At 45.2% G+C, this 25,051-nt stretch overlaps 1 protein-coding gene across 4 annotated transcripts in view; it reads left to right on the forward strand.

The window, feature by feature from the left end:
- Positions 1 to 4,749: 4,749 nt before the first annotated feature.
- ENPP1 (ectonucleotide pyrophosphatase/phosphodiesterase 1) overlaps positions 4,750 to 25,051 on the forward strand; it is a 62,976-nt gene continuing 42,674 nt past the window's right edge. For all 4 annotated transcript variants that reach the window (XM_066614651.1, XM_066614659.1, XM_066614668.1 and 1 more), the window contains exon 1: positions 4,750 to 5,197. In XM_066614651.1, coding sequence (XP_066470748.1) covers positions 5,012 to 5,197 — 186 coding nt within the window. In that variant the 5' untranslated portion in view covers positions 4,750 to 5,011. The remainder of the gene's footprint in view (positions 5,198 to 25,051) is intronic.

A 25,051-nucleotide genomic window follows, 5' to 3' on the forward strand; every position in this document is an offset into this window, starting at 1 on the left:
ATTTTCCGGTTGTTGCAGAGCCGATAGTATGCCAAACCATTCCTGGAAGGAGACAGATACATGATCTTCCTTTCTGTTGTGTTAGTGGGGAATTGCTTGAAATAGCACTTGGTTTCTCTCCTCACTGTTTTTATTTTCCTTGACTTTCTTCTTTGCAGGGTTCTCCTACCAATTCAAATTTAAATGCAACCTCTGTCTAGGAAATGCATGACAACAGCTGGCTACCTAATTTTTTTGGCATATCAACATAGCAGCCATGTTGCCTTTCATATGCCTGAAAAGGAAATAGTATAAGCATTCTTCAACAGTGCTGTTAATTCTAGCCAATTCACTGTAAACAGTAGTCATTGTCCCCCCATTATCTGCAGGGCCTGTATCTATGGTTTCATTTATCAATGGTTTTCAAACCACCCCCCCCATTGCACTCATAACTCATTGCACTCTCTTTGCAAATACTGTGCAAAAGGAAGCTTTTCTAAAAGGAAGCTGATAGCGAGAACACTTGACTTATAGCTGCTAGAGCAGTGGTTGTCACACATCTACCACCGGGACCCACTTTTTAGAATGAGAATCTGTCAGGACCTGCCAGAAGTGATGTCATGACCGAAAGTGACATCATCAAGCAGGAACATTTTTAACAATCCTAGGCTGCAATCCTACCCACACTTACCCAGGAGTAAATCCCATTTACTATCGTTGTTAAAAGAATATACATAGTAACTTGTTAAAAGTACAGGTATGTAACGTTTCCCCACATGCAATCACATACTAGTGTAGCATCATGTCGAATATATTAAAAATAAAATATTGAAATGAATGGGGACCCACCTGAAATTGAGTTGTGACCCACCTGGTGGATCCTGACCCACAGTTTGAGAAACACTGTGCTAGAGGAATGCTAGAGGAGGCAACAGTAAGAACTCTAACAGGAAGTGGACAGCAGAGGAAGCAGACAGTTAGTGAAAATGCTAGACTCCGCTTCCTGTTCGTGTTCTTGCTGTCTCCTCTAGTGTTCCTCTAGCAGCTATGAGTCTGATGTTCTCGCTGTCTGCTTCCTTTTGCAAAGTATTTGCAGGGATGGGCAAGTCAGGCATGGCTTTGACTTGCCTGGTCTGAACGAGGGCCCCACGAGGTCTTTCATGCCACAAAAACATGTGGGCACACCCAGACACAGGCAGACTTGAGTCTTCATGCATGGGTCTCAGACTTGAGTCAATTCCTGAGTCAGTGGCACAGCTGACTCAAGTGTACACGAGTCAGTGAAAAATGCTGATTTTTGCAACTTAGACTCGAGTTACCTGAGTTCCCATCCCTGAGTATTTGTAAACAAATTGCTGCCCACTACTGATTAGTGTAGTACTTAGGACAGCACCATAGTAAGTACAGTATAGGGTTCACTATTTGAGATTTTGGGAATCCACGGTAGCAGTAGGAACATATCCCCACAGATATGGGGGAATGTCTGTACTGTGTGGCTATGAATATCACTAATGTAAGGGGTGTACACATTCGCTAATTTGACCTCTGCTCATTGCTTAGTATTTATTATGAGGAAAACAAAGTACTGTAATTGTTTGATCTTAATGTTCTCAAAATGATTGCGGTGTTTTGGTTCTGGAATCTAATTTTTAATACAACCAAGAACAAGTTTTTTTTTTTAAATCTTAATGAAAATCCTAGAACCTATTGAAATATCTTCGCCTCCTCCAGAGACGTAATGCCCCTGAGGCACAAGGTAGCTTGTGCCGTGGGTGCGAACTGGAGGGTGGGTGCAAGAGGATGCGCTCCAATTGCTTCCCCACTTGAGAAGCAATTGAAGTGCATGCGCCCTCTCAGTAGCCAGTTGGGTGAAATCGCCCGGCCGGCTACAGAGTGCTCCAACAGCTTGGAAAGCCGTTGGAGCGCATGCGCCCTCTTAGCAGCCAGTCAGATGAAATCGCCCAGCCAGCTACAGAGTGAGCATGAGCACTCCAGTAGCTTCCAGACTGGGGAAGCTGTTGAGCGCATGCACCCTAATTAATGTCATGACACTGCATAGCATCATGATGTCATGGTGCCCTGGGCACCAAAAGCCCTCAGTACACTTCTGGCCTCCCCCCACCCTTCTGAATTCTGACATGATGCTTTGCCTCTGCAAAGGAAAGAGAACTGCCAGCTATGGATTAATAGGCCCAGCAATTACTGTGGAAATGTCTCCATAGTCAACTGAACAATTTAGCAGAAATATTTTTAATATTTATTATTGTACTGTATTTAATATAGAGTACCCCACACAAAGGCATATCAAATCTCAGGAAAGAATGTAAATGAAATGAAGTGGCTGTGCAAAATTTGTGGAATTACCTTCCATAGAAGGGCTTATCTTCATGGAGTCATGATAGGACTGAAAATGGTATGCTCATGTTTATGTTAAGAAATACCAGAAAAGCTAAGCAATGACAGTTGATGCAATCCAAGACTCTTTTGCTTAATATGCACCAAATGAAATGCACATACAGTGGATCAAACTTGTAATGAAAACTTGGCTAGTCACTGATATGACTAGCTAGTTACATTAATATAGATACTTGATTTGTGTGTGGGGGGGTGTTTTTTCTTGGAATTTAAATCAGGAAAATGATAGGGGTGGGCAGTTAACTTATTTCTGTCCAGTCCACAAGGTGCACACATTTGATCCCTGTTGCTTATATGCAACATTCTGCAGAAAACCCCTTCCCAGTGCTATGTTATTATTATACCCTCTCTCCATGGAGGTATTTATATTTTTGGGAAGTCACACTCATCTTTGGCGGATGAAACTAAAATTCCTGAAAATTTTGATTATGACAGGTTTTTGCTTTCTAAACAAAGTTCATTGTCATTTCATAAATGGACTTGCATATGTATTGCTTGGCCTTTGTTCCAACAAATGTGGTTTCCACCCTTGCCGAGAAGTGTTCTTTCTAGATGTCTGGAGATGCTAATGTCTGGTTTACTGAATATATTTAATACAATTTTAGCTGCTGCCAAATAGAACAACATCATAAAAATTATACAGTTCAAAAGTTTAAATGAGCTTTTGAAATGTCTAGTAGCTAACAAATCTAGAAAATATTATAGACAAAAAGTTGTAGTAAGGGTGATCAGACATTTTTCTTTTTCTTTTTAGAAACATAAATATATTCTTTCTGTTTTTAGGAAGACGTGCTTTAGATCCATACTCCAGATAGGAAAAATGTACTTCAGATAACACACTTCTGTCCATAGAAGATAGACTTATCATTGTAAATTTACTTTCTTGCATAAGTACCAATAGATTAGATTAAAACACTTTACAGATTGGTTAAAACACTTGATACAAGTAGATTTAAAGACTGTATTTATGTCTTTCACTCAGTAGGAGAGACACTGAAGGACAAAGAAGATTCATTCGAATTTGGTTTATCCCTGCAAGAATGTGGACACATCACTGTGCACACTGCAGAGACAAGTGAGCTCCCACCTCACTCATCCAAGATGTTTATGTGAAAACCTTAATTTGGACACACGGCCTGTGGACCACATCCAGCCCACTAACACATTTTGATCAGCCCTCTGAGCTCAGAAGAAATACACTGTAATTATATGCACCTCCCACTCATTTCTCTTCTCCCCTCTACCTGTCTACCACCATGCAACATCATTTAGCAAGAGAAAGTGTCTGCTGGAATGCCGTCACTCAGAGAGTGAAAACAGGTGGCTATAAATATGATTTTATATAAGAAATCACGGAACATGTTGTATGTGTGCATGCGCGTGCAAGTGTGTAGCATCATAAGCTAGAAAGCTAGGTTCCTACCCCACAAGGAATTTCCATCACTTTTGGAAGCAGGATAGAAGCCCACACAAAAAGGTGTGGGAGAGGCAAAGGAGAGAAAGAAGGACTGAGAGTTGGAGGGGAATTTTATTTTGTTGCACGTTCTTTTGCTTGTCCATAATGGAATTTAAAAAAAAATCTGTTTGCTACAAGGACAAAATACCCATAAGTAGCAAGTATTGGAAAGTAATGGAAAGAAGGAAAGAGAGCATGCATTAAGGATTATTTCTGTTGTATGCATACATCCAAGGAAAGAAAGGAGGAAATGGAGCAAAAGTCAAGGTGAGTTGTGTTTGGTGAGCCAGCTGAAAGGAGTTTTGTTTGGATATGTGTACTTATATGAAGGTGTGGTGAAGGAAGGACCAGCCTCTCTTCTCATGCTGGTAGCAGGTTTCCTTGGAAGCAAGTCTTCCTGAGTTCAGTGGGGCTTGCTGTCAAGTAACTGCAAAGGAAGGCTTGCAGCTGAAGTGTGAGGAAACTGAGGACATGTTGCAAGGCTGAGTCCAGCTGGATGTTGAAAGGGAAGACTTGAGGCCAAAGTTCACCTCTGTCAGGTACTGGCAGGAACACAGCCACGGCTCTCTTCAGAAGATGCTTTTCTTCTGTTTAAAGGTTGGCATTTTCTCCATTTTGGCCTGGAACTGAGGAGAAAAAAAGTTGGGGTGAATCCCGTGTAAACAGTAAAGCTTGAGGGTGTTTTGTTTTGTTTTTTCCCTCCTCTCTCTCTCTCCACAGAGAAAATTACTGTACTGCAGAGGGAGGGAAGTGCACTGCCCAGCCTGCAGTGTGTCAACAGCCTCCCTGCCCTGCGAAGCCGAGGTTGGCTGGAGCCACATTATCTCGCTGGCTTCCACCAGAGGTTGCAGAGTTTGAGTCCCACGAGAGGCTCTTTCCTCTTTTGGCCACAGAGCAGCTTCTGCAGAGGACCCTGAAGCGCCACCTCGCCTCCTGGGGGTGTTGCAAGCCGCAGGCAGAGCCGCCTCAGTCCCCTCAGGGCTGAGGGTAGCTGGACAGGAAACCCAGGAATCCGGGGCGTCGGGTTGCTGACTCCCCCACCTGGGCTCGCCCGAGCAAAGCCCGCCAAAGCAGGGGAGGGAGGAGGAGCCGGGGCGGCAGCCCAGCCTCTTATTAACCCAGCCTGCAGCAGCGGGGACAGCAGCAGCTGCAGCGGGGACAATGGAGAGCGACGGCCAAGCCAAGGGCGTCTCGCCCGCGGGGCACTGCCAGGAGGACGACGGCGCAGCGCATCCCCATTCCGCCGCAGTGCCCATGCTCTCGTCCATGGAGGTGGCGGACGAGCCGGAGAAAGTGGCGCCCCGGGCGAAGGAGAAGGACCGCAACGCCTCCAAAGTTCTCGCCCTGGTAAGGAGGCGTCCCCCTCCCAGCAGCCAGGCACAGCCAGTGCCCGATCCCATTCAACTTTCCAGCACGGATGCAGCCCTGCCAGTGGGGCGCGCGCTGCCTCCAGTAGTGGGGCGGGCAGTCACGGGGGCTCCTCAAGGTAAGGGGACGCTTGTTCCCTTACTCCGCGGCTGCATCGGTGCTGGAAAGTTGGATGGGATCGGGCCCCTAGTGCACTTTAGAGTCCAGGTGGTGCAGGGGATCTTACACTCCGATCCCACTGGCCAAGTAACCTACCGTGCACGTCTGTCTGTGGCTCTGAGGTTAGTGAGATCAGCATGACCAGGCGTCCTCTTTTTATAGGACGTATCCTCTTTTTTAAGCCTTGTGTCCTGGAAAAGAACTTTAATGTCGTCTTTTCCCCTGTGAGCAGCCCCTGCAGGCAGTGCATAGCCTTCTTGTCAATTATATGCAATATAGTTTTAAATAATAAGTAGTGCTTAAATTAACCACATAAAATCAACATACAAATATTGGTAGCTTTTATGTTGTCGTGCCCTACATTTTTCTTGGATGTCCTACATTTTGGAATGCCTTGTCCTCTTTTCCGGATATGACATCTGGTCACCCGGAGTGGGATGCTGAGGGCGAAGGAAAGATCAGGTACAAGTGATCAGGTAAAAGCTCATCTAGCTAGTCTCCTTTCACCTGCAGGGAAGCTAATGACTCACTTGCCTAGGAGCACTTGCAGCTCACCCTGTGCATGTTTACTGGGAAGTAAATCCCACTGTATTACTAGTCCCAGGTAAATGTATGGTCCAGGTAAACTGCAGCTTCTGAAAATCTCTATCTAAGGGATCATCTTGCTTCTTGGCATCATGCTTCAAAGGCATGTTGGTGGCATTATAAACTTCCTCAGAAATTGCTCAAGCATCAGGGACAGACAGCTCCACCAGGATGGTGTGTTGGATGGAGCTGGGTTTTGAGCTGGGTATACAAGCCAGAACTCTGGTTAGCCTTTCTTGGCTAACCTTTCTTGGCTGACATGGACAAGTACTTTGTGTACAGGGCTTGATTTCAGCCAGCAGTCATTAGCCATGATTTTCAGAACCATTGTTCAACCCTAGAATGTGGGAAAGAAATCTACAAAATTGTGCATCTGACCATGTCCAGAGTGCATTGTCCCCCTGCAACTGACTAATCACAGCCCACTTCTACACATCTAACATCATGAGCAGAGGTTCCTAAATGCTGAATAGGACTTTCAGGGAGGCTTAAAACCGACTACCTCCCTTTTTAAAGATTAAGCACTAGTAGTGAAGTAACAGTTCCATGAAGTGAACTATGAACCCATAGTGGGAGTACACAGACAGTTTGGTTCAAGTTATATGTACAAATGGCTCAGCAAATATTGGGATCTGTCCTCATCACCAGTCATCCCAGATTCATCTGCATCATCTGTGTGATTGATATTTAAGAAAATATAATGGGGGCTAGTTATCCCTCAACACCTTTTAAATTCCCCTGGTACCTGCATGCAGAGTAGCTGAAAGGTGAATTTCCCTGTGTGACACAGCACTTATTGTATTTATAAGCTGTGAGACTGATTGTGCATATGTAGAAACAAAGGGTGCTAGTTTTTTCTAGATTGATGTCATGTATTTTGTTAGGGGTTGTTTGAAATCAAACTGAGCTAACAATAATCCTAAAATTTCCTTAGGATAAAATAGGGAAAGGATAGGGATGGTGGATGGCAACCAACCAGGTATGGCACTGGACCTCCATGGGTACTGTATATCTTATGTCCACTTTCACTGCTGACTATTCCTGACCTGCCAGTTACGTAATGGCATGATGGCCAGTGCGCGATTAGGCAACTTTACATCTTCAGTTTTTGGTAAGAAATGTGATAATACAGTACAGCTTGTCTATGAGATCTTAGAGGAAAGTTGACTCCTTCAGGTGGCGAAAGTAAGAGACAGTCCAACCCAGCTGGGATCAGGACAGTCCTGGAGGATAAAGCTGATGCAGCAGTGTTTTGCTATTAAGAGGCATCGGAAGCATGGATACTACCTTGACATGTATCTCCCCAGGAAAATCCTCAGGGAATTGTAGAACATAAGAACAGCCCCACTGGATCAGGCCATAGGCCCATCTAGTCCAGCTTCCTGTATCTCACAGCGGCCCACCAAATGCCCCAGGGAGCACACCAGATAACAAGAGACCTCATCCTGGTACCCTCCCTTGCATTGGCATTCTGACATAGCCCATTTCTAAAATCAGGAGGTTGCGCATACACATCATGGCTTGTACCCCATAATGGATTTTTCCTCCAGAAACTTGTCCAATCCCCTTTTAAAGGTGTCAAGGCTAGATGCCATCACCACATCCTGTGGCAAGGAGTTCCACAGACTGACCACACGCTGAGTAAAGAAATATTTTCTTTTGTCTGTCCTAACCCGCCCAACACTCAATTTTAGTGGATGTCCCCTGGTTCTGGTGTTATGTGAGAGTGTAAAGAGCATCTCCCTATCCACTCTGTCCATCCCCTGCATAATTTTGTATGTCTCAATCATGTCCCCCTCAGGTGTCTCTTTTCTAGACTGCAGAGGCCCAAACGCTGTAGCCTGTCCTCTTAAGGAAGGTGCCCCAGCCCAGTAATCATCTTAGTCGCTCTCTTTTGCACCTTTTCCATTTCCATTATGTCTTTTTGAGATGCGGTGACCAGAACGGGACACAATACTCCAGGTGTGGCCTTACCATTGATTTGTACAACGGCATTATAATATTAGCCGTTTTGTTCTCAATACCTTTCCTGGAAATCTTGGGTTTCTTCTGCAGGTCTTAATCCTTTTGCTCTGTAAACAAACCTTTGGTGTGTGTGAAAGCTAAAAGCTGGAGTCCTGGCTCTAAGTATGTATGGTAAGTCTCATTGTCCAGTGTAGGATTGCAATCTGTTATATTGAGACTCTGTAACCAATTGCTTGGTAAACTCTGCAGCTTCCCCCCCCCCCCGCTGCAGAGTATTGATATGTCTAAACATTTGGAATATATATGTCTGATACGTTATAAAACCTTTTGTGTGTGTGTGTGTGGGGGGGTATCGCTAGTTAGCTGTTGAACTGGGAATTCTGACTGAAGAAAGTGTTTTTGTAACTTTCTCAAATACCTTGCATGCTCTTTCAATGTAATTGGTTCAATAAAAGATATTGCCTTACCTGTCTTTAGACTACTATAGTTAAACCAGAAGACTCAATGTAAAGGAGGTGGCCAATATTTAACAGTGAGAACCAGACCCTTGTGGAGTTTATTTTTTTTTTAATCCAAAGACTCTAGACTATTGGAAATTGCTACCCCTGCACTTCTATAGCCTGCTACCCAGCACATGCCACTAGTGCTGCTGTGCTGATGTTTGTTCCCTACCTGCTGCTAATTCAGAAAAAGAATGGTCTCCTCCATTCAGGCTTGTCTAGCTGCACATAGTAATCAAACAATTTTGTTGTTGACATTGCAAGGAGAAACCTTTGTGAAGGACTGTCACACAGTCACATCTATTCATGGATTTTTCCATGATATCCTACTTTGATGTAGCCATGTAGGCAATCAGCAGGGCTAGCCTGTCCTTGAAGCAAACAGTGCTGTTTGCATCTGTGGCAGATGGGGGGGGCGTAGTAAACAGATACATGCCAACTCCCCCCAGTGTGCTATGGACAGAGCTGGCCTCTTTACCTGCCTCTTCATCCATGTGGGCTCTTTCATCTAAACTTTACCTGTTTCTCATTGGAAGAGCCTGCGCAGAGGAACTGCTGTGTGCTGATCCTCAGAGCTCCCTCACCTTGCCCCCATTCCAGGGAGCAGTCCTAACATTTTCCTCATTTGATTCAAGACCCTGCACAGAGGAAGGAGCCACATAAAGGGTGCACAATATTGGGAGGCAGTGGCACCAGCAGAAAGAAAGGTGATGCTATTGGGCTGTCTCCTGGAAGCTCAATAGTTTCAACCAGCCCTGGCAATCAGTACTGTACTGTGTGACCTGACCGGACCACCTATCACCTCAAACTATCTTGGTAAAAACTTCAGTTGCTAGTTAATGTGTAACAAAATGTTATAGTGGGGAGTAAAGCTGGCCCAATGAAAGGTGTTGCTTCACTTGTTCAGTGAAGCCACTGATGTTACTGTGTTTCTGTAGTTAAGAAGCTTTACAAATTTTTAAACCCATTTCATTACATCCTGTGAATCTGAGGACAATTGATCTCTCTCTCTTCTTTATGGGAAGCTTTTAATATTCCTGAAAAGTAGCAGTAGTTCCCATTCTTTCAGAACAATCCTGGGCATATCTCCTCAGAAGTAAATCTCATTTTGTTCAATAGTGCTTACTTTCTGATAAGTGTGCTTAGGATTGCATCCTTATTTTTTTTTTTTTTCCTAGGCTAAATGAACCCTATAGCCTTGCTTTCTCTGGAGGGATTAAGAAGAGAAGGTACTTAGGCTGCAATCCTATCCACGCTTTCATGGGAAGAAGCCCCATTGAACATAGTGGGACTTACTTCTGAGTAGACATGAATAGGATTGTGCTCCTATGTGACTATCTCTTGACATTTGGGAAGCTTCCGTTCAGTCAGCTTCTAGCTTGATTAATCCGTTTGGGATTGAAACATTAGTTGTATCTCTTTGTTGTTTACAATAGACTGTAAAACCTTTGTGAGAGGTATGGATTATGATCTCTGTCAAATTATTCATTCAGTATCTTGCAGTGGAATACTGCTGTTCTATAGCACTGTTCTACAGTACTGTTCTATAGCAGTGAATGAAAAATAGAAACATTGGGTGGCAATTCAGTGTTTTTAGAAGGAAGGTCCAGTGCAGCTTCCTGAAACAGCTTAAAAACGTCAGATTGAAGATGCTGAAGATCTGAACTTTCAGTGCTCTGTCACATCCTTTCTGATAAGAATATGGAGGCACACATTATGCTGACAAACCTCTGGGTGCATTATGAAATTCTCTACGTTCATGCTGCAGTTAAATTTAGTGTTTTTGATGTGTTAACATGTGTAATACTGCTTACTGTAGAAGCCACTGCTGGGTTACAGATATTAGAGGGTAGTTCAGGGCTGTTTGTGAGATGTGATAGCATGAGCCACCACATGCAGACATTACATCGTCATTACTTATCCATGGATATATCATAAACTGTATCCATAAGCAGGGTCTGATGGAAATTGATGAGCATATTCATGGGTTTATAAGGAAATTTTTATTGCCTCCATGTAATGTTTTCACATGAAGCATGTAGAACTTCACTTTGGAAGAGGCTTTCAATGTTTGTTGATTTATGAATCAGTAATTTATATTACTGTCCTAGAAACAGATGTCTAAGACCCCATTGGGGGTGTATACCGGAGGTCCTTTGTGCAAGAAAGATGTGGCCTTGCACATTGCATGTTACCTGATAACCATAAACTGTTGTGATGAAAGAGAAGTTCTGAAGCAACAATAGTGAAGCGGCAGGGCAGGCGTCTAGAGCGACGGTGGCAGAAAACTCGCGATGAATCCGATCAGACACGGAGTAGAGCTCATTACAGAGCCTACTCAGTGGCGGTGGTAGCAGCAAAGAGATTGTTCTTCTCTGCTACCATTGTGTCTGCTGACAGCCATCTGGCAGAGCTGTTCCGTGTGGTGCGGGGCCTCCTCCATCAGGCCCCTCCAGTGGACCAGGAGGAATACACGGAATACAGCTTTTTAGATTGTGAGCCCTTTTGGGACAGGGAGCCATTTAGTTATTTGATTTTTCTCTGTAAACCGCTTTGTGAACATTTAGTTGAAAAGCGGTATATAAATACTGTGGTTGTTGTTGTTGTTGCTGTGACATGTTTGCGCAACATTTTGCAGATAAAATCTATCGAATTCGTCATGACTTGGATGCCACATTGACAATGTCTGACGATGTTCCCTTGGCAACTGCTTGTCCAGTGTTGTGGGATTCTTTTCAGCTTGTACAGCCTGAGGATGTGGACAGACTCCTTTGGAGTATGAGGCCATCTGCCTGCCTGTTTGACCCTTGCCCAGCTTGGCTGATGCCTGGGGTGGACTGGCTGAGTGGACAGGGAGGGTGGTCAATTCTTCCATGATGGAGGGGACATTACCACTCGCTTTGAAACAGGAGGTGGTTTGCCCCCTCCTGAAGAAGCCCTCCCTGGATTCCACTGTGTTGAACAACTACCGGCCAGTCTCTAACATCCCGTTTCTGGGCAAGGTAATTGAGCGGGTGGTGGTGTACCAACTCCAGAGGGTCTTGGATGAAGCGGATTATCTGGATCCTTTTCAATCTGGTTTCAGGCCGGGCTTTGGGACGGAAACTGCCTTGGTTGCCTTGGTGGATGACCTACGCCGGGGACTGGACAGGGGGAGTATGTCACTGTTGGTCCTGCTGGACCTCTCAGCGGCTTTCGATACCATTGACCATGGTATCCTTCTGGGCTGATTGGCCGAGTTGGGAGTTGGAGGCACGGTTTTGCGGGTGGTTCTGATCCTGCTTGGAGGGTCGGTCCCAGATGGTGGTGCTGGGGGATGCCTGCTCGACACCCTGGCCTTTGAGGTGTGGGGTGCCGCAGCGTTCAATTCTGTCCCCCATGCTATTTAACATCTACATGAAACTGCTGGGAGAGGTCATCCGGGGGTTTGGAGTGGGGTGTCATCAATATGCTGATGACACCCAGCTCTATCTCTCCTTTCCTCCAGACTCCAGGGTGGCGGTTGAGGGCCTGGAGCGCTGTCTGGAAGCAGTGAGGATCTGGATGGGGGCTAACAAGCTGAAATTAAATCCAGATAAGACAGAGGCTCTCCTGGTTCGGAAATCCTCGATGCAGGTGCTGGACTATCGGCTTGCGCTGAATGGGGTTGCACTCCCCCTGAAGGAGCAGGCCCGCAGCTTGGGGGTCCGCCTGGACTCGCAGCTGCTCCTGGATTCCCAGGTGGCGGCTGTGGCTAGGGGAGCCTTAGCTCAGCTTCGGCTGGTGCGCCAGCTGCAGCCGTACTTGGATCGTGCAGACCTGGCCACGGTGATCCATGCTACGGTGACATTGAGGTTAGATTATTGTAACATGCTTTATGTGGGGCTGCCCCTGAAGACGGTTCGGAAACTGCAATTAGTGCAGAATGCGGCGGCCCGTGTGGTTACTGGAGGTAGGCGGTTTGACTCTGTCAGTCCGCTTCTCCAGGGGCTACATTGGCTGCCCATTCGTTTCTGGGCCCAATTCAAGGTGCTGGTTTTGATCTTTAAAACCCTTTACTGCTCTGGGCCAGGGTATCTTAGGGACCACCTACTTCTGTACAATCCGGCTCGTCCTCTTAGGTCATCAGAGAAGGCCTTTTTACAAGTGCTGCCGCCTAGGGAGGTACGTGGGGCGGCGGCAAGAAATAGGGCCTTCTCAGTAGTGGGACCAACGTTATGGAACTCCCTTCCCCTTGACTTGAGAATGGCTTCCTCTCTTGAGACTTCTCGGCGGGGCCTGAAGACCTTTCTGTTTAAACAAGCCTTCTGAGTTCATGGCCTTTTTAACATCTTTTTAAACGTCTGCATCTGTGATTCCTATGATCTGCTGCTCTATGCTCCTTTTACCTGATTTTTTATCTGATTACTGTTTTCATGATATTTGTTAATATGTTAGTGTTTTTATCTGTTTTTTAATATTATGTTTTAATCTGCTTTTAACCTGTTGTAAGCCGCCCTGGGTCCCTTTGGGGAGAAGGGCGGGGTATAAAAAAAGTTGTTGTTGTTGTTGTTATTATTAGTGTTCCATTTCTGTTGTTTTTGCTAAGTACATTAATTTTTTTCCTGAGTAAATCTATGACAGCTAATATATGAAAACTAATACTTACAAACTGTATGGCATAAAATATGTCTTAAATAGAGTGAATATTAATTTTTCCTTTTATGTCTCTTCTGCTGAATTTAGCTAGTGGATTAATGCCTGTTCCTACCTGCCAAAAAGCAGTAATTTCTTAACATGCCCTTTATTGTTTATTCACAACAGTGAATAAATGCAGTGATTGCAGTGTAGTGCAGTGATTCTGCGCTTGTAGGTATGAATGTCATAGAATATACTAATAGTTCTGGGGAGTATCCACTTTAGATTTTGTTAGGGCTAGCCCTTTGGCATTTTGCTTTGTAAAGTAGGAGTCTACATCTGTTTAAAATCAACCCTGCCTTTTTTGCATTATAGTGCATCTAAGAGCTGATTCATGGGAAATGTTTTTTGCATGTCCTAGAGGCACATATCTATCATCCAATAATTAGTTGGATTGCTAACACATATACTACTGACACATAAATAAGAGAGGAAAAAAACACCTGGTGAATATCAAGACTCAACTGGAGCAGATGTAAAAGAAACCTGACAGCAGATTTATACATCTTTTGACCTCTCGTGGATGAAATTCACTGGAAATATGCAAAATAATTTTTCACACTATGAGAGGAGATAATCCAAGGAAGAAGTGAATAGCTAAGAAGAAAAATAACTTAGAAGGAAATGAAATGGTTGGAGGCTTTAGATTGGTACGCATGATTAAATAACCAAGAAAGGTGAGGCTCTGAAAGAGAGGTCATGACAGCACATTTAACTTATCCAGATGGTCTCTTTGAAAATGTCCAACATTTGGATACGTTCAGAGAAATAGGAGTGGTTTCCTACAGAGAATTCCATGGAAGTCACTGATAACACTTTGACAAATTCTGTTTTGGTTGACCTGTGTTTGAATTGTGACTGATTAGCTTTGTTTGCTTTTGAAGCATATTATCTTGAGAAAGATAAGGTTGGAAACAGGTTTGTCTTGGGAAAAGACTGGTGATGTGCTGCACATAGTCCATGCAGTTACATATTATCTCTTGGTAATCCTTGTGTACAGCATTGTAAACATGGGTATGGCAGAGAAATCATAAGAACATAAGAAAAGCCTTGCTGGATCAGGCACAGGACCCATCTAGACTTGCATCTTAGGGCCTAATCCTATCCAATTTTCTAGTGCTGGTGTAGCAGTGCCAAAGGGGCATGTGCTGCATCCTGTGGTGGGAAAGCAGTCCCATTAGTTCCCTTACCTCAGGGCTGCATCGGTGCTGGAAAGTTGGATAGGATTGGGCCCCCAATTCCCACAGCGGTCTGTCTGCTTCTGAGAAGCCTGAAAGCAGGAGGGACAGACATATTTCTCTCCTACCATTACTCCTGGATAACTGGTATTTAGAGACATAATGTGGCTGAATATGAAGGTAGTACACAGCCATCATGACTAGCAGCTGTTGGTAGACCTGTCCTCTGTGAATTTGTCTAATCCCCTTTTAAAGTTGTCGAAATTGGTGGCCATCACCATATCTTGTGGCAATGAATTTTGCAGACTAATTATGTACTGTGGGAAGAAGTACCTTATCTTGTCCACCCTAAATTTCCCACCAACTTCTTCATTGGATGACCCCTGAGTATAGTATTGCAAGAAAGGAAAAAGAACTTCTCTTTCTACACCATGCATAATTTTATGCATCTCAATCTTTTTAATTATCTCTGGGTAGGCCTCCTGGCCACCTATGGGTCTTCTCAGACCCACACCAGCTATTTTGCTGGCATTAAGTCCAAGGAGAAAAATGGGGCAGGGCAGGCTGAAAAATCGGGGATAAGGTCCAGCTTGTGTTTTTGCTGCTGAGAACCACTCCATCCTGTCCATTCTCTGCCTCTATCCTCCCCTCTTCTCCCTGGAACACCCCAAACCATCTCTGCTCCTACTGCCAACTTACCAAGAATTGTGGAGCCTGCAGGAGGCACCCTTCTGCCTATTTGCACTAGCAGCCTGGAAGCATGAGGCAGTGGCCTGGCTTTCACACCACCCCAAAGACCTTTGTGCTCTGGAAAAGTTCTGGCAGCACAAGTCCCAGATAGAATTGGGCCATTAGTGATAGAAATTTTCTGTCTTGTCATGATCTGAACGTGAATTTTCCCAATCTGCATGATGGAATTGAATACAACCATTACAACAGCACTTTCTTCTTTGGATCCCTCCCTGATCTCTTTCTCCAACTCAGTATCATCCTCAGCATTTTGATCAGGAGGGTGACTGCATGTCCCCAGTCCTAAACTATTATTTTGAACTATTATTTGCATCCATGATAATTCTGTGGAGGAATCCTGAGTTTTCTATTTTGTTGGATTTTTTTATCCTGTTCGTCAGACCAAGCTACACCACCGCAGTATGCCCCCTTCCTGACTTTTTTTTTACAGGATTTGTATTCTGTGATATTCCTATCCCACTGAGAGCACAATCCTAAGCGCTCATCGGGCTGGTGCAAGTCCCTTGCAGAAGCTCAGGAGGGTAAGAGAAGCTGCTATGGGGAGGGGGGGGTGAGTACCGCTGTCCAATCACCATTATAGCCACGCCCCTTGGCATTTATAAATCAGGCAGCAGCCTATAAGGCCTCTAAAATGTTTGGGAACCACTAGTATATACCATATTCTGGTATATATATTCTGGTATAAATGCTTACACATTGGCTTACACATTGGCCTCTTCCAAATGTTGTTGTATGTACCTTTTTCCTCTGCAACCTTTTATTCTCTGTGATCTGCTGTCCTGTCTTACCACATGCCAATTTATAAATTTTACTTTTTCTGGGTGATCTCATCCTTTTAGGGCTGCTTTGACCCAAACCAGAATGCTTCCCTAGCTCCTGGTAAAAAGTTTACTTACGTTTTGTGGTTAATCAGCCTTTATCTGAAATAGCTTCCTAACCCTGCTGCTTGTGCTCTATATCCAATATAACTCAGTGTTGCTCCAGTTAATTAATGACTTGCTGTCAGTCCCCATAATGTTTACAGGGCAATGCTTTCCATCTTCCTCCCACATAAAGGAAGTAGTAAAGGGACAGAGACTCATACCTAGAATACAAACGTTTGTTCCAACACAAACATCTACAAAAATACACTTCAGAATTAAACAGGACACATTCTTTCCTCCAAAAACCCCAAACCAACACCAGAATATTTCTTCCAGTGTTCTGTATAATTGAGACTGTAATGAATTTCTGCTCCAGAAAGTTTGGAAACTACAATACCTATGTGGTCAAATGACACCTCAAAATGCCAATTTTTTTTTCCTGTTTAACTGCTTTTAAATTTGATTTTGTTGCCTTGCCATTCAGCTGTGTTTTTAATTTTTAGATACATATGGTTATATATGTGAGCCTGAGAACACCTTTTTCAAAGAACAGATATGATTTGAAGTTCAATGCTACTACAAGTTTTGAGACGCTATTTCGTTTTTTAAACTTTAAATTTCCTAGTGAGGCAGAATCTGAATGGGAAAAGAGCAAGCAGAGAAAGGCTGATTGATTATACTCAATTATACTTCAGCTCTGAATTGCCCTCCCCCAAGTTTCTTTTTTGTTTGTAGGAGAAAGATACAGAGAGGAGAAAAGTGATTTTGAGCACAGAGGATGGAAAGAAAAAGAATAACCTCGTGCACCCACAATTCTACTCAACAGCTTACCAGTGAAACAGTACTTCTAGCCAAAAGGAATTTTGATAGATTCACTTTTGCATTACAGTTTGGAGAAAGGATCAAGGAGTGTGGGTTACTTCTGCGGTTTCCTCCCTTCTGCAAATACCACTGTAAATGAGAGAAATCCCTGTCTTTCTCTCAAGTCATCTTGGCTTACCAGAGAGCTTTAGGGAGAGGTGGTGTCTTCTCTCAGTATGTGAAGGTTTGGAGAGCTCAGTAAACAAAGGAAGGACTATAATGACCCAATCCTATCAGACCTTATGGTGGTGGATCTTGTGATCTGCCACTTTAAGTCCTGGGCTGATGGTGTGAAAGCTGCTCTGCTCTTCTGTGGGCTGGGCATGTTAGCACAATTGGCCAGAGTCCATATGCAGGTGCCACTGACCTATAGAACCTCCACCATTTTTCTCTGTCACCAGTAAGCTGGCAACAGGATGGTTCATTACCAGATTATGGCCATATCAGGGCTGGGGGTAAGAGGGGCTAGATCCTGGCAGCACTAGCACATGTGGAATTCTGTATACCCTTCTTGGCCCAGACCTACCCCTAGAGTCTGTTCAGACTTACACCAGCTAAAGAGCTGGACAAGGTTTGAGGAGATCCATTGGAGACCTTTGGGAAGATAAGTAAAACTATTCTTTACTTTACTTTACTCTTGGGCTGTCTGGTCTCCTTCTGGACTATAGCATGCAGCATGTTGTCAGCAGTGCTGCATGCTCTGGACTGGCAGAGAATAGAATTGGGCATTAAAAGTGATAAATAAAATGTACTTTGGTTATTGTTTCTGTTTTTAGAGGCAGAAAAGCTAATTATAATTAGCTAACTGAGTGTAATTCACTTTTCTAAGCCCTTTATAGCAAACATATTTGATATGGAACCAATAATATACTGCTACTTCTTGAGAACCAGTTATGATTTCCTTATACTAAGATGATACACAGTGGTTTGGTCTTTGTGGTATTTGCTTCAGGGATATGTATCATGGAATATTTATCACTTGTATCTATAGTACTGGAAGTGGGCAGTAATTATTTCCTCACTTCCATTTGATTACTTGGGAAGATTTCCCTTAGCCATAGGAAAGCAAGAGTGATAGTGGCTCTAAGGCAGTGGTCTTCAACATTTTTTGTGCCACAACCAGTGGCGTCACTAGGGTTCGCGTCACCCAGTGTGGGATGCCAGCGTGTCACTCCCTATGCAGTGGGCGGGGCAACACCCCAGGTGGTAGGTGTGGTGATGTACCATCGCTCTGCCCCCACTGGTTTTTTGGCTGTACCTTTTGATAGAACAAAGATAGAACACATTCTACATGAAATTACACATTGATTGATATATAACATGATGGTATTATTCCTCCAAACTGTGATTGTAGTGATTTTGGTCACTAGTGGTGTCACAAACACACACCCCCAGGGTGTCAACTTACTAACACCTTATTGCAGCAGTTTTCAAACTTTTAGCACGGGGACCCACTTTTTAGAATGACAATCTGTCCAAGACCTACCAGAAGTGATGTTATGGTGGAAATGACATCATCAGGCAAATGAAAATAAATAAGTATAAATAATTAAAGTAAAACAACTAATTAAATAAGCAGAAGCCAGCCCTGAACCACCAAGTGAATTTCCTTTGTAGCCTGCCTGCAGTAACACCCTCTTTTCCAAAATCAGTAAGGTTTTCAGCCCTACCCAGTGCCCAGTTCAGTTTAAGAACTTCTGTTTAAACCAGATCACTGTCAGGATCCACCTGGCTTTGCAAGTCTCAAAAAGTTCACTTTTTCAGCTGAAGCCTCTGTTTTGATCCTTTTTATTGGGGAGGGGGAAGGCTGCCTTCTGGAGCACTTGTTTAGGTGCAGGTGCATAGGATCAGGACCATTCTGGTAGCCTTGCACTCTCCTTCACCTGATCTTCCACAGCAGCCAAGGCACATTTGCTTACTTGCAAGTAAACACAACCATAAGGCTTAGTTTTACTTTCCATAGGGCTCAATACATTCATCTGCTTGGAGGGAGGGACTTCCTTCTTAGGTGTTATTGGGGGCTGCATTCATTGGATCAGGACTGGATTCCTCTCAGCCTGCCCTTTGCAACGGACTAAGGCGAGTTTGCCTACTCATGAGTAAACATGTGATACGGCTCACTTTCACTTTCCATAGAGATCCATGCATTTTTTGTTCTCTGGTTTTGTGGCCATAACTTTTGATAGAAAGGAGATATTTCACTCTGGTTTTGTGCCTTGCATTCTGCTCGAAATTCCACATCCAACGGTATATAATATGATGGGGTTACTCCTAACCACCGCGATTTTAGCGCATCACCCCCCAGTGCGCGTCACCTGGTGCGGCTCACACCCCTCTAGCGACGTCACTGGCCACAACCCCAATAAATAAATAATGAGACTGGGGACCCACCACCGATCCTGCTGTCTTCTTGGGACCCAGTCTGTCCACCCCTACCCACCTTGTTTCCCCCTACCTCTTGTGTTCTCATAACCCTGTGAGGTATCATCCTGAGCAGGGCCAGCCTTAGAAACTGCAGGGCAAGATAGTGAAAAAAGGCTATGAAGGATTATACCAAGAACTCAGTTTTGATAAGCCAGTATCATTATTGTATTGGATACAGCCCTCTCTTGCATAGGCTTTGAATAGCTGGCATGATCCCCTAAATGAGGCTTCATGACCCCACTGGGGCTGCAACCCACAGGTTGAAGAACACTGCTCTAAAGTGAATGCTTGGAGATGTGACTTGGGGGAGGGCAGGAAGTGCACATGGTTGAAGCTTCCTATTCCTTACTTTAGGACAATTCAGTGCTCTCCATTAAGGAATAGAAAAGAGGTGTGGCAAAATTATGAGAAAGGACGGATAGGATATTGGTTATGGTTGGAGGATAATAAAAAACTTCAAAACATGTACATTGTTTAGAGTTACCTCTTCTCTATTAATATCCGATGTGGAACGTTTGTATTTTCCTCCAAGGTAGACATGCAAACAGTAATTACACCAGCAGCTTGTTCTTCAGGTGTTATGGAGATACAGGAAAACAATGCACAAAACACCCGTGCTTTCTCTTTCTTCTGCAGTTCTAAATTTTGGAAACTGTAATCTTTTTGTACCTCTTCTATTGGTCAGTTGGGCCTGGCTGATCAGTGCAAAAGCATATCTTTGCTGAAAGTAACTGTTAGTTTATTGTTAGAAGGGCAAATATTGGTAATTCATAATTGACATTTCCACTAGAAGCAACTCATAGTGAGGATACTTATTCTGTTTAGCTAAAATCAGCTAAATCAGCTGTTTAGCAGATCAGAAAATGAGTAGTTGTGAGCATTTTCCCCATGTTAATCTTCAGTTTGATTTGCTCTGCGGAAGTCAAGAAGATGCTCTTGACCTTCCATCAGCTGATGACAAGATTCAGGATTGTTCCAAATTCTGCGAATTGTGCACTGATTCTGTGTCCTTCCTCAACTTATAGTAAACACCAGAATATTTTTGTAACGTTCTGTGGTTTGCAGTGAGGTCAGCCTACCTCTTGTGCGGTATGGACAAGGGTTCCAAAATGACATGAATCACTGTAATTCAATGGTAACATTGTCATTTCTGTAAGACTTCCTGACCACAGGAAAAGTTTCATGCTCCCTGCTGATCATGATCATGTTGTGAAGGCTGCTCATTAAGATGAGTTATATCCGTGTTTCAATACTATAGTATGTGGTCACTAGAGAATTGGTATAGTGGTATTTAAGGAATGTCCAGGTTTTAGTAAACAATCTATCTGATTTTCCTAAAATCATACTTTTAGGGCCCAATTCTATCCAATTTTCCAATGCCAGTGCTACTGTGCCAGTGGGGCATGCACTGCATCTTGTGGTGGGGCAGCAGTCACAGAGGCTTCCTTAAGGTATGGGAATATTTGTTCCCTTTTCTTGGGACTGAATTGCAGCTGCACCAGCGCTGGAAAATTGGATAGGATTAGGGCCTTAGTCTTTCCAGTATCAGTACTTCAAGCTGCTGGAATATTGTTTATCTGAATTGCATGCAAAAGTTAAAGCAGTTGTTTCAAAATATTTTCATTTTGTCACGGTGACTAATTCTGTCATGGTACTAGATCTTAAAAGCTATTAGTGGTACAGGGTGTTCTTGTTGATATTTCCACTAGGAAGAAGCATTTTCCAATTTTAGGCAAACAAAAAAAAAACTTGTTGCAGATTTGTTTTTATTGGTATTGAAAATCTCCAATGCAAAAATTTGTTTTGAAAATAAACAATACAGGTGCAATCTATTTGTCTCAACTCAAATGGGGTGGGGGGAACTGAAAGTAACACACACCTTTGCCTGGCTGGTGTCCTTTTCAAGTCAATGGGATCAAGGCAGCCCAAAACACTGCAAAAAGGCTCCGCCTCGCCTAGGCAGGGAAATAGCCCTGGAGCCCAAGAGGTTCCCCTTGCAAAGGAACAGTAACACTCTTGGAGCCCCTGAGCCAGCAAAGAGGCTGAAGGGGGGGGGAAACCCTGCGTAACCAGAACACGTTCAGCAAGGTGGAGTGCGCTCGAGCTCGCTCACTTGCTCACTCGCTCGCTCTCTCTCTCTCTCTCTCACACACACACACACACACACACATGCGCGCGCGCGCGCGCGGCAGGTGCAGTAGCAACAGAGGGGATTGCTTTAAAAAACCCAGGGAATGTTTGCCAAATTTCCCCCCCCCACCACCACACACACACACTGAGATGGTGCAGGCTCTCCAGCTCCAGCCACAAGCCTTCCCAGCAAGCAAAGCATGAGATTTAGGCTACAATCCTCTCCACACTTTCCCGGGAGTAAGCCCCACTGACTGGAATGGGACTTACTTCTGAGTAGACATGCATAGGACTGGACTCTTAAAAGCTCAGCATCCCACCTGTGAAGGAAGCAGGACAGCTGGCAACGGGAGGGCTGAGGAGGGGAGGCAGGAGAAGGAGGAGAGGGGATTGCTTTAAAAAACCCAGGGAGTGTTTGCCAAATCCCCCCTCCCCCCCACTGAGATGGTGCAGGCTCTCCTGCTCTAGCAGACACAAACAAAACAGCCCAGCAAGTAAGCCTTTCCAGCAAGCAAAGCATGAGATTTAGGCTACAATCCTCTCCACACTTTCCTGGGAGTAAGCCCTATTGACTGGAATGGGACTTACTTCTGAGTAGAAATGCATAGGACTGGACTTTTAAAAGCTCAGCATCCCACCTGTGAAAGGGGAAGGAGGGGGAGGGGAAGGAGCGGAACGGAGGGGAGGGGAGGGGATTGATAATAGTTTCCTTCCAGCCCCAAGTGTCAGGTAACTCTATGGAGTTTAGCAGAACACATTTTTTCTTACTCGAGCAGGGTCACGGAACAGAACTAACACAGATAAATAGACTCCACCTGTAGTTCCAAATATAAGCCTCACTTTTTATGTCCCAGTGTGGTGGGGTCAAGTTGCATTTCATTTAAGGCCTGTAATGTTCTCATGGACCTCTAGTACTAATACTTTAATAGCATGTTGATCTGCCATCATTAGGGGATGGTGTGTATTTCCACCTGTGTGAAAAGTGTCACCTGCTGATTGACAGCCCAATCCTGAACTTCTGAGCGCACAGGGTTGCAGCAGTGCCAAAATGGCTACTGCTGCAAACTAAGGGGCTGGGAAGCACCACCAGGGCTCCTCGGAGTAAGGGAGCATATGCTGTCCTGGGCCTGGACCTGGACGGGGGTTAGGATATGGCGGCAGGACCTGCCACCATCTCCACCCTCTTTCTGCCCCACACCCTCTCCCGCCATGACTTCCCCCTGCCCTCTCTCTACCTCAGAACTTCTCCCCCCCGCCCAGACTTACCTCTCTAGTACTTCAGCACTGGCTCACGCCAAGCGTGCTCCAGTGCTATCTGCCACAAGCATTCCTTTGTGACAGTGTGCGCCAGTGGTGAGCTGACACATAGTCTTCAGTACTGGGCCCTGAAAGCCAAGCTGACTTTCTTAGTTGGCAACCCAACTTCCTGTTAAATGTCAGATATTCACAGAAGCTCAGAGACAATAGCTCCAGTGGCGTAGCTAAGGGGGTGCAGGGGGTAGCAGATGTACCAGGCTACAGCTGTGGGAGGAGCAACATCAGAGGCTGGGGGGCAACAACTGTCATGCGTGACTTGGGGGCAACAGTCGTCTGCTGTGATTGCTGTGTGCAGCCAAGTATAAGTAGCGCACATGGCAACGGACTACACTGCTGTTCCCCCCAGCAGCCTCCAGCAGTTAGGAGGGAGCAGGGAAGCCCCTTGGAGGGGGGTTGGGAAGCCCCGCCTGGGCTGCCCTCACTTGGGCAGGAAGGAAAAGCGAAGGGGGTGTGCGGCAGGCCACCCACCTGTCTGCCCTTGGCAGAGCTGGGAAAGTGGTTGAGGTGGCGACTGCAGGCAGAAGCTGAGTGGGGAAAATTCCCACCCAGAAAAGCCAGCTCTGCTTCGCCCCAGACCTTGGTGGGGCTCTTTGTGGACAACCTCAGTGCTGGTGCCACAGCCCTCCCACCCAAGAACCAACAGCTGCCCCACTGAGGGGCGCTGAGGCGAGGGAGCTTCCTCTGTGGGTCTGCAACTGCCTCCACCTCGCTCCTTGCAACAGCAGGAGGGAAGGAGAGGGAGGTGTGTTGCTGCCGCCACCACCGCCGACACTGCCTCTTGCATGAACTCAAAGCCAATCCTAGGCAAGTCTACTCAGATGCAAGTGCCCTTAGAGTCATGGGGCTTACTCCCAGGGAAATGCGAATAGTATTGGGGCCTCAGAAGGTCAGATGCAACTTCCTCCCGCCTGCCTGCCTCAAGTCCTCCCCCAGCCCTGCGAGCCAGTGAGTGGGTGGCAGCATCGCCACAGCCTCTTCTCCTCCCAGGAGGTAGTTGCAGGACTCAAGCTCTGCCTGCCAAACAAAACGGTTGCCCGGTGTGGAGGGCATGCCCCAACCTCCCCTCACACGTGCACCCCTCAGACAGACAGTCTAAGAGCCCCATCCTAGGCATGTCTACTCAAGTAAGTCCCATTAGAGTCAGTGGGGCTTACTCCCAGGTAAATGCAGATAGGATTGGGGCCTCAGTCAGTCAGGCGCGGCTTCCTCCCACCTGCCTGCCCCTAGTCCAGCGAGCGGGTTGGCTGCTTCTCCACAGCCTCTCCCCCTACCGCGAGGCAGCTGCAGGACTCTCGAGTTCTGCCTGCCAAACAAAACATGGCACATTTTTTATTTCTCACTTCTTGAAAAGTAGGTATAAATTCAAAACCCGGAAGTGACATCACTTCCGGGGCATCATTTTGCGCTCTGCACAATCTGATCGTTAGCTACGCCACTGAATAGCCAGCCCTCAGATGTTTCCTCTTCCATGGAATACATGAGGGGTTCTGAAGGAATAAGTGCACTAATCTCATTTGTTGTGTGTCTGCAGATGCAAATGCTGGACATGGGGGGAATTGCTCCCCTTGAGTGGTTTCCTTGAATAGTTTACAGTTCCAATCACTGGAAGACTTTCTCCCCATATTCAGTGTCTCTGAATATTCGGTGTCTCTCATATTCAGCTGTCTCTGCAGACAAATTGTGAACATTGGGAGAACACGGAGTAGGTGTACTTTGGTGGAGGGGATGAGACTTCTGCAGTTCATGAAGTTTACAGGATCGGGAATGACTGAGGAGAAAGAAAGTCAGCATGCAAAGGCATTACTTATTCAAGGAGGAATGAGTGGTTCTAAGGTCCACTTAATCCTGGCTCCTGAGTTATAATAAGAAACAGCACTGGCATCAGGTAGCTGGAGTCTCTCCAACAAAGCCCTGCACTGCTTCTTCCAGCTTTATGGTGGTGATGGGTGTTGGGCAGTGGTGGCAACCTTCACAAGGGCTTTTGAGAAAAAGGTTAACGACTGGTGTGAATGATAGGAGGAAGAGCTGCAGCATGAATCTCAGTAACTACTCCTCCCATCCTTCCTACTGACCAATAGGGACATCCCATAGAAGCCCCATGATGATCAGGGAAGGTGCTCCTATTTGTAGGTCAAGGTACCAACTTGCACCAGTGCTGCAACTAGGGGCGCAAGGGGTTGCCCCAGCTGGTTGGGCCTTCTGTTGATTATGGCCTTTGACCAGTGGCCAACATGGCTAACCCTGACACTGCCCCGGCTTTACTCCCTTCCTTATTTTTTATTCATTTTTTCATCTAAAGAACTCCCACTTTAATTGCAAACAGGGAAGGCCCATGGGTAGTTGCCATAGCACAACTAGTTTGGCCGTCTCAGTGTTTCACTGGTCTGGGAATCATGGCTATGCATCACGTCTTTGTAAAACAATGAACGTTTTCTTCAGTCAAAA

This window comes from Tiliqua scincoides, chromosome 1, assembly GCF_035046505.1.
Source record: "Tiliqua scincoides isolate rTilSci1 chromosome 1, rTilSci1.hap2, whole genome shotgun sequence".
NCBI classification, from domain to species: domain Eukaryota; kingdom Metazoa; phylum Chordata; class Lepidosauria; order Squamata; family Scincidae; genus Tiliqua; species Tiliqua scincoides.